This window comes from Pelecanus crispus, chromosome 1 (assembly GCF_030463565.1).
Source record: "Pelecanus crispus isolate bPelCri1 chromosome 1, bPelCri1.pri, whole genome shotgun sequence".
NCBI lineage: Eukaryota > Metazoa > Chordata > Aves > Pelecaniformes > Pelecanidae > Pelecanus > Pelecanus crispus.
This window is the reverse complement of record NC_134643.1, coordinates 13,820,970-13,835,111: the sequence shown is the minus strand read 5'-3', so window position 1 is coordinate 13,835,111 and position 14,142 is coordinate 13,820,970. Positions and strand designations below refer to the sequence as shown.

Genomic DNA, 14,142 nt, shown 5'->3' with positions numbered 1-14,142 from the left:
AAGGAGGATCTCCATTCTTTGCTGGATGTGGGGGGGAACATTGTCACCAAGGACAAGGAAAAGGCTGAGGTACTTAACGCCTTCTTTGCCTCTGTGTTTAACAGCCAGACCAGTCATCCTCAGGGTACTCAGCCCCCTGAGCCGGAAGACAGGGATGGGGAGCAGAATGGAGCCCTCATAGTCCAGGAGGAAGCAGTTAATGACCTGCTACGCCACCTGGATGCTCACAAGCCTATGGGGCCGGATGGGATCCACCCGAGAGTATTGAGGGAGCTGGCAGGGGAGCTCACCAAGCCACTTTCCATCATCCATCAGCAGTCCTGGTTAACAGGGGAGGTCCCTGATGACTGGAGGCTTGCCAACGTGATGCCCATCTACAAGAAGGGCCGGAAGGAGGACCCAGGGAACCACAGACCTGTCAGCCTGACCTTGGTGCTGGGAAAGATTATGGAGCGGTTCATATTAAGTGAACTCAACAGGCAAGTGCAGGTCAACCAGGGGACCAGGCTCAGCCAGCATGGGTTCATGAAAGGCAGGTCCTGCTTGACCAACACGATCTCCTTCTATGACCCGGTGACCCGCCTGGTAGATGATGGAAAGGCTGTGGATATCATTTACCTGGACATTAGCAAAGCCTTTGACACAGTCTCCCATAGCATTCTCCTTGGGAAGCTGGCAGCTCATGGCTTGGATGGGCATAGTCTTCGTTGGGTAAAAAACTGGTTGGGTGGCCGAGCCCAGAGAGTAGTGGTAAATGGAATTATGTCCAGTTGGTGGCAGATCACGAGCGGTGTTCCCCAGGGCTCCGTTTTGGGGCCAGTCTTGTTTAATATCTTTATCAATGATCTGGATGAGGGGATTGAGTGCACCCTCAGTAATTTTGCAGATGACACCAGGTTGGGTGGGAGTGTCGATCTGCTGGAGGGTAGGATGGCCCTGCAGAGGGACCTGGACAGGCTGGACCGATGGGCCAAGGCCAAATGTATGAGGTTCAACAAGGCCAAGTGCCGTGTCCTGCACTTCGGACACAACAACCCCATGCAATGCTACAGACTTGGGGAAGAGTGGCTGGAAAGCTGCCTGGCCGAAAAGGACCTGGGGGTGTTGGTTGACAGCCGGCTGAACATGAGCCAGCAGTGTGCCCAGGTGGCCAAGGCGGCCAACAGCATCCTGGCTTGGATCAGGAATAGTGTGGCCAGCAGGAGCAGGGAAGTGATTGTGCCCCTGTACTCGGCGCTGGTGAGGCTGCACCTGGAATACTGTGTCCAGTTTTGGGCCCCTCAATACAAGAAAGACATTGAGGTGCTGGAGCGTGTCCAGAGAAGGGCAATGAAGCTGGTGAATGGTCTGGAGCACAGGCCTTATGAGGAGTGGCTGAGGGAACTGGGGTTGTTTAGCCTGGAGAAGAGGAGGCTGAGGGGAGACCTTATCGCTCTCTACAACTACCTGAAAGGAGGTTGTAGTGAGGTGGGTGTTGATCTCTTCTCCCAAGTAGTTAGTGATAGGACCAGAGGAAATGGGCTCAAGCTGCTCCAGGGGAGGTTTAGGTTGGCTATTAGGAAAAACTTCTTCATGGAAAGGGTAGTCAAGCATTGGAACAGGCTGCCCGGAGAGGTGGTGGAGTCACCATCCCTGGAAGTGTTCAAAAAATGGGTAGATGTGGCACTTTGGGACATGGTTTAGTCTAGTCTACCCTTGATTGGTTTAGTGTGGACTTGGTAGTGTAGGTTAATGGTTGGACTGGATGATCTTAAAGGTCTTTTCCAACCTAAACGATTCTATGATTCTATGATTCTAAGTGTGCAGTATGTCCAATTTGCTTACATTTAGAGTAACCTCAGCTTCTTGAAAAATTCATCATATATAGAAGATTGTTATGGGTCTTGGTGGTAGGCCCACGGATAGCAGCAAGGCCACAGGTCACTCCTTACAGTATTTCTAACAGCTGGTGCACTCCCTTTGGAGATCTCTCAGTGCAGTAAAAATTCTGAGTGGTAGATGTGGGACTGATCTCTAGACTCTAGATCTCTAGTCTCTAGGTTTCACCCTAATACAGTAATCTAGAAATAGTAGAAGTCTACTCATATGGTAGGTGTAGACATCTGTCTTGTAGACATCTATATTTGTTAGCTGAATCTTATTTTAGGTTTATGAATTCTTATCTCTAGAATAGATTAACTAATCCAGTGAAGCTACCATTCCTGAGAGAATAGCATCTAAAAAAGCCCAAGTCTGCATTGTTTACAGATGATTTAGCAACTTGGAGCTGGCCAAATGTATGCTTGGCTGATGAAATGAAAGAGCATGTTTCCCATTTCTTGATTCACACTGTTGGAGCTATGACAATTCATCACAGATGTAGATATGTTTCTGGAAAGTTCAGCCTGCAATGACCATAGCTATTCATCAGACAGAAGGGTCACCAACAGAGTCAATTAATCATTTGTGCACCGTGTCTTTAAGCTGTTTCCTGGAAACTTTCACCAAAGGAACTGGAACTTGCTGAAATGCGCAGAGTGAGAATCTTTCCTGAGCTTGATTATGTGGGAGTGTTTCAGTTTATCTAGTCCATTGAATAACCTTGAGAATTGTAGGAAAGTTTTTGCCTTTGCAGCTTGAGCTTTTATCTGACTCAGCCGCAGGCTTAAATCTTTGTTTGCCTTAGAACAGCAGTCATTCAAAATCACTCACTGTACAAAAATCTTTTCATGTAGATGCAGTCTTTTACCAGTGACGTTCACTCAGCATTTTAATGGGATACAGGGGCCTCTTAAATGCAAACAGTTTTCTATTGGCAGTGTGAGGCTTCAGACAAGACAAAGCAATGTAACCTCTCAGGAAAGAATGTGGTATCAGCTCCTAGGCTGTCTTGAGGTAGACAGAGATGCTGTGGAGTGTAATGTTCATATCCAGCAGCTTGATTGAGCTCCAAATGCTAAAACATGTCCTAGAAAGGCATTCACAGTATTATTAACAGCCATTAGCTCACAGATGCTAGATTTACATGAGGGCATAATAACCCTTAGGAATTCTGAAACATCTGGCAAATGGGATCAGGAATGTAATTTTGGCTGGTTTTGACTCCTCCACTGAGATGTGGTTCCTCTGACTCTGCTTGTGAGGTTTGCTGTGGGTCTGGGACAACTATAGCTACCTCTTAATGCCCGGCACTGGGCTCTGAGTGGTGGTGTTAGATCACCAGGACCTCAGATATCTCATGTTACATCTCAGTGCACTCAGTTTGCCTCACTACTTTAATTGTTTCATAGCATCACAGCAATGCCAAGTCACTGTCAGGCAGCTGTTTCCATGTTCCGAGGGATGAAATCCAAAATTGTTTCACTGTGAAACCTGCAGGTGAAATCACTGTGTTGTGATCATGTTAAAAGGGTGACAATAACATCTTACATAGATTTACCCTTCTTTTTGAATAGCATTTGTTTCTGACCCCTAAATTAGATTTTCAGTGGAGAAGTAAGCCAAAGCTACAATATTAGTTTTCTATGAGCTTGTTTCTTTATCAGTTAGGATAAAGTACAGCATTGGTGTCTTCAGCCTGTGCCTAAGATCAGGTAGGATGAAGGAAATGGTGCCTTTTCTTCCTTTTTTATCCCATATCTAATGCAGGTCTAAACCACTAGGTTTTTGTTTACCACTTAGCCAGCAAAAAAGTATCACCTTAGCCAGGGAGAGGCTCCAGAGTTGCATTACAGCTGGGAGCACCAGCACCTGTGGTTATACCCAGGTTGCTTCACAGTCCATAGTGCCACTGTCCTCAAGCTTTCTACAGAGGTGCCCTGTTGCTACAATATGATATTTTGATCATCTATCAAAGCCTCCTATGAGGGTGATCATAACTGGAGAGCACACAAATTGCACACCACCACACAGTTCATGCCAAAAGAATAAATAACTTCTATTTTAAAAGCTCTATTCATCATCCAGTGATACATACCTAACAAACAAAAGGTACATATGTAATTTCAAATGGTTTTAAAACATAAGATTTTAACAGCTTTATGAATAAAACACTATTGATGGAACCTGGGAGGTTTTCATATCTCCAGTTGTTTAGATTGTAAAATGGCTGAATAGGGAGAGAAATCCTACTTCAGGAAGTGTGAAAAGGATTAGATATCAGAAAATATAAGCACATTGCTGAACAGTGCTTTTATAAATATTTTGACCTTAAATATATTTTTTTCATTTTACTGTTATCATATCTAGAAATCACTTCACATGTTCATAGAAACCATGTTAGACACCACAATGATCAGCCTGAGATTCTCCAATTTATATCAGAACTCTGTCACTCTTCTCAAAAATGAAGACATTTGAGGCCAGAATTTATTCTGAGTTGTAATTTTGTTCATATTGGGCTCACATAATGATAGAGTGATTATATATTTGAATGTACATTTCAGTCTTGCATTCTTAATATAGTTGAATTAATTACGTTGGAAAAAAAAATCACTGTTATTTCTATGTATTTTAAAGCATACTTTCCCTATATATTCCTATCACAATCTGTGACTACAATAATCGACATTAATAGTATTATGACACCCATATTCAATTTCAACATCAAAATTTAAGTAAGTTGCAAGGATACTCTCTTTTCCAGAGAAAAGAACTCCATATGAAGATCACCAATAACCAGTCCACACTTCAGACAGATTAGCAAGTTAACTATAGTTAAGTGCTGGATCTGAGAATGCTAAACCATGACAAGCAAGGAAAATCTCTCATGCAGTGTATTAGGTAATATGAAAATATTAGGAAAAATGAAGATCATGTTACTAAAATCTCCTGAACTTCAGAAATTCTGTTGTATCCTTTGTTCACTTAATCAGCTAATTTAATTTTGCCTTTGGGATTCAAATTGGATTGAGTTAAAATGGCAAGAAGAATTGTGATTTAAAAAGCCATTGGACTAATTTTTTTATAAGACCACTGCCAACAATCTATATTTTACTCCTTTGTTACATTTTACTTCTTTATATAAATTATCTGTTTATCTATTTGGCATCAGAAACATCATGCCAGCTGTAACATAAGACGAGGAAAATTGTGGTGTCTTAAAAATAATGATTTTCACAACCTTCACACTTCCTACTTGCAAAGTCCTGGAGAGTCCTACAGAATAAACTGGAGTTCAGAGTGATTTATTCTGACATACAATAGTCCAGATAATTTCTTTGCTACAACAAAAGAAGGATGAAAGGAGATTTCCAGAAGAATCACTTGGGACTATTCCACCCACATTATTGGTGCCTGTGTGTGTTTATGTGTTTGCCTCCTGTACTGCAACACACTAAAAGGATCCTGCTCTGCTGCTGTGGTCCACCCACAGTGATCTGTCACAGGCTACAAAAGTCTCTTATCTTCACAGTGAGTCTGGCCACCGTGAACTTGGTTTTCTGCAGGGACAACATATATCCCAAACTAACATTTCTTCTACAGAGTCTTGGTGAGAAATGGAAAGAAAAATTATTCACATGTCCCAGTACCAATGTGCAGCCTGACTAGTATCTGAGGAACAAAGACTGCTGGAGAGAGATGGTGCACAGCAACAGGACTGCACAAACGCAGCACTACAGTCACTAGTAATCAGTTACACCAGTGGAAATCCCAATCGGATATAAAGAACAAAAATCTTCACCCATGACAGTGGTTAAGTATTGGGACAGGAGCCCACAGAGGCTGTGGGATCTCTGTCCTATAAAATTTTCTAAAGTCCCATGGATGAAGACCTGAACAACCTGATCCAACCACAAAGTTAGCCCTGCTTTGAGCAGGAGGTTGGTGACTGGAGGTCCCTGCCAACTGAAATTATTCTATTATTCTCTGAATGATAGCTGGTTTGGAAACTGAGTTTCGCTTCCTCCAAGAATGTTTCATCCATATATAGACCTGACCTGACCCTCCAAACCTTTAAGGCAGTGGTTTGCAATCTTTATCAATCTGTGGACATGAAGATATTTCCAGTGGTGGTCCAGATCTTAAAAGCAGCTTTAAATCTCTGCAGAGGAAGTTTCTTTTATTTAGTTTTCACAGATTCTTTATTAGTAGGCCACAGATGCCTACATGTCCATATGCCACACTGAAAACTCTTGTTTTGATGGTTCTAATGAGAACAATGTTGGATCAGAATTGACTTTGATTATTCTGCAAAACCATCCTTTCTAAAGAAATAAATTTGCACTTAGTAGTCTGTGCTTTTTCTGCCTGTCTCTTCTTCTTTCCATGCACAGACTCCCCTTGAGTAAACAGCCTATAAACCAAAGAACATCACATCCCATTTTTATGTAGGAGAATGTAGAGATCTTTTCTCCCTTAAAGTATTGTGAAATGGGAAAAAATAAGCTACTTGACATTATTAGAAAGAAAAATTACAAGAAAGTTTTATCTGAGAAGTTTGTCTTATAGAGCATACGTATTACACATTAAGACAGAAAGTAATACAGAAAATATATGTGTTCATGGAGCAAGTGAGGCTCAGAAATCTATCTCATTCTCCTTATATAAAAGAACAGAGGAACCATCTTAATTACCTGTTTCCATTTTCCCATCTTGTGCTGCAGGCCCATCAGGAATTACACTCTTCACCTGGAGAAACTCATCCGGCTCATCCCCACCAATGATTGTAAATCCAAAACCCATGTTGCTTTTCTTAAGAGTTGTGCTGAGGAAAGTCCCCTTCAGCTGTGATGCATCACGGGTGAAGAGTGGTTTTTCTACATCAGTCAACACAAACAAGAAAGACAAAAGTTCTGATCTAGTCACAACATAGTGGGGACAGCAGGTAAGAATATTGGCTGACAGCAGGTGACAGTGTATGAAAATCAAGGAAATAAAGAGTGCAGGCATTCCAGGAAAAAAATATTTGTGAGTTCGTATATTAATACAAAGCTTAAAACATATTTCTTATCTATGGCAGATCAGCCATAAATGGGGAGATATAAATGTTCTTTCATATTAGAAATACATTTAGAAGTAGATATTGTGTAGCTAAAATAATTACAACAATAAAAATGATCTGTGAGGTAATTTTAAAACCTATAAATTCAGCTTTGTCTACAAAGTAATACATTCTCCATAATTTCCCTCCCACCCGCAATAAGGAAAATATGTCCTGAATATCTTATTCCATTTGTTGACAAGCAGTGCTAGATATTAGGTGAGCTTTTCTTTCCAAACACGTGGGGTTTTGGCATCCAACAAGTGACAAGTGTAACTGCTGTGCAACTTTCGCATGCCCTCTCCGCGTGCCTCAGTGTGCAGTGTGGGCGGCGGAGGGCTCCCCGCGACTCTATCCCGTGCTGCGCTTGGTGAGGGAGGGTGGGAGGAAGGTGCAAAGGTTGTGACCTCAACTGCTCTCACTACGCCCGCAACAGCGGGGCTGGGCTGGCCGGCAGCGGAGGACATACCGTGCAGCCTGTGCGTCCCGGCGGGGTTGCGCCGGCACTGGGACAGGTCATTCACACTGCAGGACCTCTTGGGAGCGGGGCGCGGGTGGGCGAGTTTGGGTCTAGGTAAGGTTGATGAGGAGCTTTCTACTGTTGCAAAGGAGAAGAAGCCTCATTCTCTGACTATAACCTTACGTTGAAGTTTATTCGTTTCTACCAATACGGTTTGCTGCTCATACAGCTCAGTTTAAGCACATTAATTTTTACATTACTAAGAGGCTGTATTCTTGTAAACTCCTATAACACAGTGCTTGAGGCTTTTAACTTAATTGATGCTTGCTAGATGAGCTAGCTTAGAAACATACCAAACATCAATTAACGGTAATTTAGAGAAAGTACAATTAATTATTTCAGTGTTGCCAACCTCGGGTGCTCAAGAGGGAGTCGTACATTCCCAAGAATACAACTTATGACTTTATTTAGAAAATTACTTTGGGGTTCTTATTGTGCTTTCTGTTTCTCAGCCTTTAGGAAACACTAGGGTCAACTTTTCTGTCTTTTCTCTGTGCCTCTGAAGGTTAGAGTATTTTAGGTGGATCATAACTCCCGCAACTCTGGGAGCTCGGACATTTAGGGGAGAAACATGCTAGGAGATAGGGGATAACATTGTGAGAATTGGCAACACTACTCTTTTAATCAGACTATGACAAAATCATTGTCACATAAACAGGAGAGCAGGATCTTTCATCTTAACTAAGATAGCTGACATGGTACTGTACCTCGGAAACCTTGGGCCTGCATAGGCTTTGTTCCAAGTTCTGCGTTGGGCATGTTATGCTGCTGTAGCTTCCTTTTTGCTTCTAGGACAGGGTTTTCAAATTGTGTTCTTCTATTTATGTGGCTGGAAAAAATTTGGTTTTGATTAAAAACTGGGTTCAGTTGGGGAAAATGATCATTTTCACAGTAGGATGCTGTATGTGACTTAGGTGTGTGTGGTTAGAGAATGAAACCATTATGAAACCCCAACGGGCCTGAGCATGTCCCTTATACTCCACAGAATTTTGTTGGGGATGAGAAATGCACAGTCTAGCGCATTACATAATGAACAGCACCGAGAAGTGTCCTACCATTTCAATGTGCTGAACTCTGCTATAGGCAAATGATTTTGATCTATGGGACTACATATTAAATAGCAGTACTGCTGAAGTATGCTACAATGACCGTTTTTCATGTCTTTAGTACAAGCATTATTCTGTGCACGATTCAAAGGATCTGAACCAGTTTTGTGCATTATTATTGATTAGTTGTAAGTGAAATTACTTAATCACTTACAGAAAAGGTAAAACCTAGAATACAGAGTGCTTTTATGATTGCAGCTTAGAAATAAATCTAACATAGGAAATAAACTGAAGATGATTTTTTTAAAATTCTATGGTATATATCTGCTCAGCTGTACACAAGAATCGGATGTTGCAGAAACTAAGTCAGACGGTAGATTGAAACTACATAGATAAATATATGAAGTATAAGAAAAGTTAATGTATGCATTTTTTTCTTGATGTTTTACATTTCCTACAACAGGTCAGTAAGTACATCTCTGTTATTACCCCACTAATTTTCTGTATTGTGTTTAGAACTACTGGCTTAACTACATATTCTCATCACATCCTTGATTTTAATTCTTTAATTTAAAGCATACATTTTACCAGTCAATGAGCAATCCTACAATCCTGTCCTGTGACATGTTTCACATGTTTCCTGAAGAAGGCAAAACAATTTAGTAGGCTGCATTGAACAACTCTGCAAGATAGGATCATGATAGGATCACACCTGAAAAAAGTGGCTTGTGCTGCAAATGTTGTTCTGGGGAAGTAAACACATACATACAGAAGGGCTGGTTTTCAAACATGTCACTCCTTCTTTGTTCTCACTGAGCTACTATGTGTTGAGTTCTTCTGAAAATCCAGTCCAAATCATGGGCTTTAAGCACTTGGAGATATGACCTGGGAACTTTTGAAACTCTGAGATCCTAAAAAGGGTTGAATACCTTCAATTTATATTGAAATGACCTTTTATGCCACATTAAACACTTTTCAGATCCCTTGGGATTCAGAACCTACCACTGCTTCAAAGAAAGTAAGTGGAATTGCCATTAAGAAGTGAGGTTGAGGAAAGGCAGCAAGCCCTTTGGGAGTGCAATACACTTGGAAAATCAGGATTTAGTGGCCAGAGCTAATGCAATGAAAAGATTTCCAGTCATGTAAAAGAATATTTGATTTAATGAGAGGAAGTAAATGTGATAAATCCTGGAGTTGCTACTTTGTTAACATGGCTATAGCTCATTCAAGTGGCTGCTAACTTACTCTCGTACTCTAAAATTTTCAGCAATAGTTTTCTTGTAAATTTTAATCTATGCTGCAGACAGAGAAAGTCCCTTTTGTTTCTTTCCTTCTTCAGACAGGCTGTTTAAGATTGAGGGCTTTCCTTTCCTAGACTTTTGCTTTCTAGTTAGAACATGCTTTAATTGTCAGGGTCTTCAGCACCTTAGTCTATTGCAAACCTACAACATATGATGGAAGGGACACAAACTTCACCAGTTAAAAACAGAGAAACACAAGACTTAAATGCATTAAATAGGGTAATTATGAACTACTAACATAAGCACGAAAAATGTAATTTTCATGCTACCACCTATCATGTGATGTATTTCAATATTGTAAAGGAAATACTACTTTTGCCATTACACAAGACAGTGATGAAACATCACATGAAATATTACATAAAGTTCTGATCACCCATAACCAGATAAAATGAATCCATAAAAATGGTTTTACAGGAAGACCAGTGAAAGAGAGAATCTTCTATGATAGAAGACCAAAGGAGTTTTAGCTTTTTATTCAAGCAGAATTAATTCTGATATATAATTGCATTCTATGAATCCATTTGAAAGTAAATACTAGAATGTATTAAAGATGTCAGGATTTCAGTCTTGAAATCTGTAGGCTTCTTACAAGCAGAAGTGTGAAATTATGAAACAGCTTCCAATAGCAGATATGGGGTAAAATATCTAGCTTGTTTTACATTAGCATTTGATAAGGTTAAAAACAGGGTTGCTATTCGGTGGGTTGAGTTAATTGCTTCAACATAGGAATCATGTCTTATTTTAGAGGCTTTAAAGTATCCTGTCCCAGTCTTCAGCTGCCCTTCCAGAAGAGCATGGGTTTCCCATAGCTTTTGTGGCATATTATGCAGATGTAATGGATATCCAAGATCACGCTGCAAATCTGCATTTAGGACCTTGAACTATGCTTAGTGTCGTGCTGTAGTTGCAGGGCACATCTCAGTGCCACAGGAAGCCTCTTGCGGACCTAAGTTACAACTTAAACGTGGTTCTGTGATATAAAAAAGATGGGGTTTTGGTTAATATAAGATGTGTCCATGGCTCAAGGAACATCAGTTCCTGTGGTACTTACATCACAGCTAGAATCTGTTATCCACTGTCTCTTTACAGTTTCAAGGTAGAGTTTAAGTTGTGGTTTAGTCCTTTTACACAGAAATGTCTTCAGTAATGGCTATCTTGAAAATGACCTTTTTGCCCTAGCAGATGAGACAGAAAGACTAGCAGAGGTACGTGAAGCACCTCAAGTTGTTGGTGCAACCTTAATAATTCTTAGTTCCAATTTATTCCCGTATTTTGACTGTTTTATGGTAGTGTGCAGTCTCAAAAGCACAATGTGAGAATTCCAACAAATTCAAACAACTACATTAAATATTGTGTCCAAGAGGTGTCAAAGAAAAGAAAATTACACTGATAATCAATCATTTTTATCAGTAGGTGGCACTGGATTTGTGTTCCTAGACTGATGAGACATGAAACCTTTCTTTCATGCAATTTTAAGTGCTATACATCTTCATGGCTAAATCAGAAAAATTGCTACCGATGAGTTTACCTGAGAAAGAAGTTATTAAGCTAAGTAGTTCCCCTGAAAGGACATTCTAGCCTTTCATCTAGCTACTTAAACTGCATACAAAATAGATATTGCTAAACTAGGCCTTAATAAGACAAGCCAAATGCGAGTTTTAGAGATTGTTACAAATAAGTGCTTTTGTGGTTAAAATAGATTTTGGATGTGATCCAAAAATGTATTGCTCATTGCACGTAGTATCTAATTCAGTGAGCGTTTCTATCTTCACTTTTCTTTCTTTATTTTATACAATGCATAATAAATATAAAAGCCTAATCCAAAGATGAGAATTCAATAATTTCTCCTGGTGCCATTGTGGCTGTACAGAAGAATCATGCTGCCTTTTATTTGCTTTCTAATCCTAGGAACCCTGAATTTCCCTCTGCAGGGAAGAAAGGGTAGTCGGTGCTGCTGTCCTCTGCTAGTTTCCCTTATGCTAACTGGGAACAACCCCTCTGAAGTAGGATTTGGTTTTGGGCTGCATTTAGCTGTGAAGCTGAAATAGTATCTCTTGTGTTATGAGTAAGTACTGTCACCACCAGCCTATAAGATATAGGCACCGTTCTGCCACCTCATTAGTGAATGTGGCCAGGCTAAGTTGTTTTTGTGATGGAGTTTTATGTTAAATATGCTTAAGATAACCAAAACATATTCTTTGGTGATTTAGGGGCAGTAATGCCTTGTATGCAGATTTTAGTTGATGGCCAAGATACTGAGCCCTGCCAAAATGGCATGTGCATCAGCAGAAAGAGTTTAACCTATCTCCTTTTCTTAGCTACTTTAATGTATGGGGTTTTTTGGTAGTTTGTAACTAACTTTTGAAATCGTTGCCTATAACCCACCAAAGTAATTCTGAGGACTGGGATGCCTAAAAGATGGATATTCTGATGCATAACTTGTTAGTGTCTAACTCCTCTTTACATTCACATTTTTCATTTACTAATACTTCATAATGACAAAAAGACCTGAAATAAGTTTTTCTATTTGAGTAGTAACAGAGTGTGTCCAGAAATTTTAAGTCAAGGGGGTGTATTTTTCCAGAATAAATACCTGTATGGCTAATTCAGCTGTTCTATTAAGGAGACCATGTCTGGAAATTGAGGTCTGTGTTCTAGTTAATCTTCCTTAAAGGGGGAAATAATCTTTTGGCAATTAGAATGCTGAAAGACCCAGTGCACTCTAATAACCACTTTCTCTCTGTAGCCCTGCACAGCTAAGTGCTGCTAGTTCTTAGTTTAAAAATTAAGAGAAAATTGTATGAAAGTTAACCTACATATAGCAAACACTTCTCATTTATGTCAAATGTCTACACCTTACAAATGAAACCTGGACCTGCATAACAAGGCAAATGAAAATTTTAAAAATATCTCTCACTTATATTCATGCATGATCAAAAGAGGAAGTTATACTGGGGACCTTATATTTTTAACAGAATTTACAAATATGTTGTGATTAGTCTCTATTAACTTTTCTAGCAAGACCTGTGAGGTTTTTCTTTGTTTCTTTTTTAGCTTTTCCTGTGGTCTCTAGAGTAGTGGAGCTGAGCATGGCTGGCCCTTGTAAGGTCAACCTGAGTCTGTCTGCCTCATTGCTCATCCTTACAAACTTCCCATGGGGTACAAGTATTTCAGCAAGCAAAATACAAGCCCTTTTTTCACTGAGAGTTTTAAAGACCTGCATGTAAAGTTGGACTGGACTTGGATGTGAAATTTCATAACCTAACTTCATGATTTACCCACTTTTATGACATAATTAAAAGAGTTTATCATAATCTGATTTTCTCTAGTTAAAAATGAACACATCTGTTGAATACAGGTAATAAAAAAGTTGTGACTGCCACTTTTTAGCATGAAAAATGGAAAGCAATCTTTGTTTCTAACTTATTGAGATCAGGCAGCAAATTAAAATACAGCTACATTTTACTGACTATAAAACTCCTTATGAACTTAGCACGGCTGCAGTTTTAATGCCATCCTGTGAACATCCATTCCACTTCTAAAAACCTCTGAGTCTGCATTTGGTTTGATATATCTTTCCACAAATCTTATCTGTGGTAGGATTAATAAATTTGGCTCTAACAGCCTTGAAGTATGTGATTGCGTAATAACATCTGGGCCTGGTGCCTTGCATCTGTTTACCTGTGGATGGACATGAAATGGAGATAAATACTGATTCTTTTTCTGACTCTGCAGCGAAGTGTGAGCCTCACTGGTGCCAGAATGCCTTGGGCTGCACTCACAACAAAGTGGGGTCTCAAGTAAGAGATTAACGCACAGAAATTGCACAACACCTGTTACTCTCCAAAATATGCTAAAAACCACTGGGGCAGAAGACTCTTACTCACACCCACCAGCTGCATAATTGCACGTGCAGAAATCTTCAGGGGGGGTTAAGTACAAAGAGATACGTGAACTCCAGCCCCTAGTTACTTGGGGACATCATAAAAGAACTCGGGCATAAAGACAGAGGGTAATTTAATGGCATTACACAGGGACTTCAAAAATTTACTCACCTTTTTGCTTGAATCTGGACTGACTAAGCTGATTTGGTTGGGCTGAGCAGCAAAGCAGATGGGGCTGCTGGCTCTTTCACCTGAGGGCAGGGAACAAGCTGGGGACAAAGAAGCAGAGCAGGTGCTACTGCATTGGGACAGAAGGAGTCAGCAGGGCAGTGGCCAAACACTGTTTTCATTTGTTTGTTTGCTTTGTAGGAGGGCTAGGGAAGGTGCATAGGCATCCACAAGCTGCTGTTGCTATAGCGGTAAAGAA

The 14,142-nt window shown here is 40.3% G+C and overlaps 1 protein-coding gene across 2 annotated transcripts in view; it reads right to left on the bottom strand.

Annotated features, from left to right (window-relative positions):
• The window catches only part of MAGI2 (membrane associated guanylate kinase, WW and PDZ domain containing 2), a 772,173-nt gene that overhangs the window by 144,089 nt on the left and 613,942 nt on the right, over positions 1 to 14,142 (bottom strand). Inside the window, exons 8-10 of one of the 2 annotated variants that reach the window (XM_075708348.1) lie at positions 8,189 to 8,310; positions 7,431 to 7,559; positions 6,555 to 6,737 (exon numbers count right to left, since the gene is read on the bottom strand). In XM_075708348.1, coding sequence (XP_075564463.1) covers positions 6,555 to 6,737; positions 7,431 to 7,559; positions 8,189 to 8,310 — 434 coding nt within the window. The remainder of the gene's footprint in view (positions 1 to 6,554; positions 6,738 to 7,430; positions 7,560 to 8,188; positions 8,311 to 14,142) is intronic. The other variant, XM_075708359.1, reaches the window with a different exon arrangement.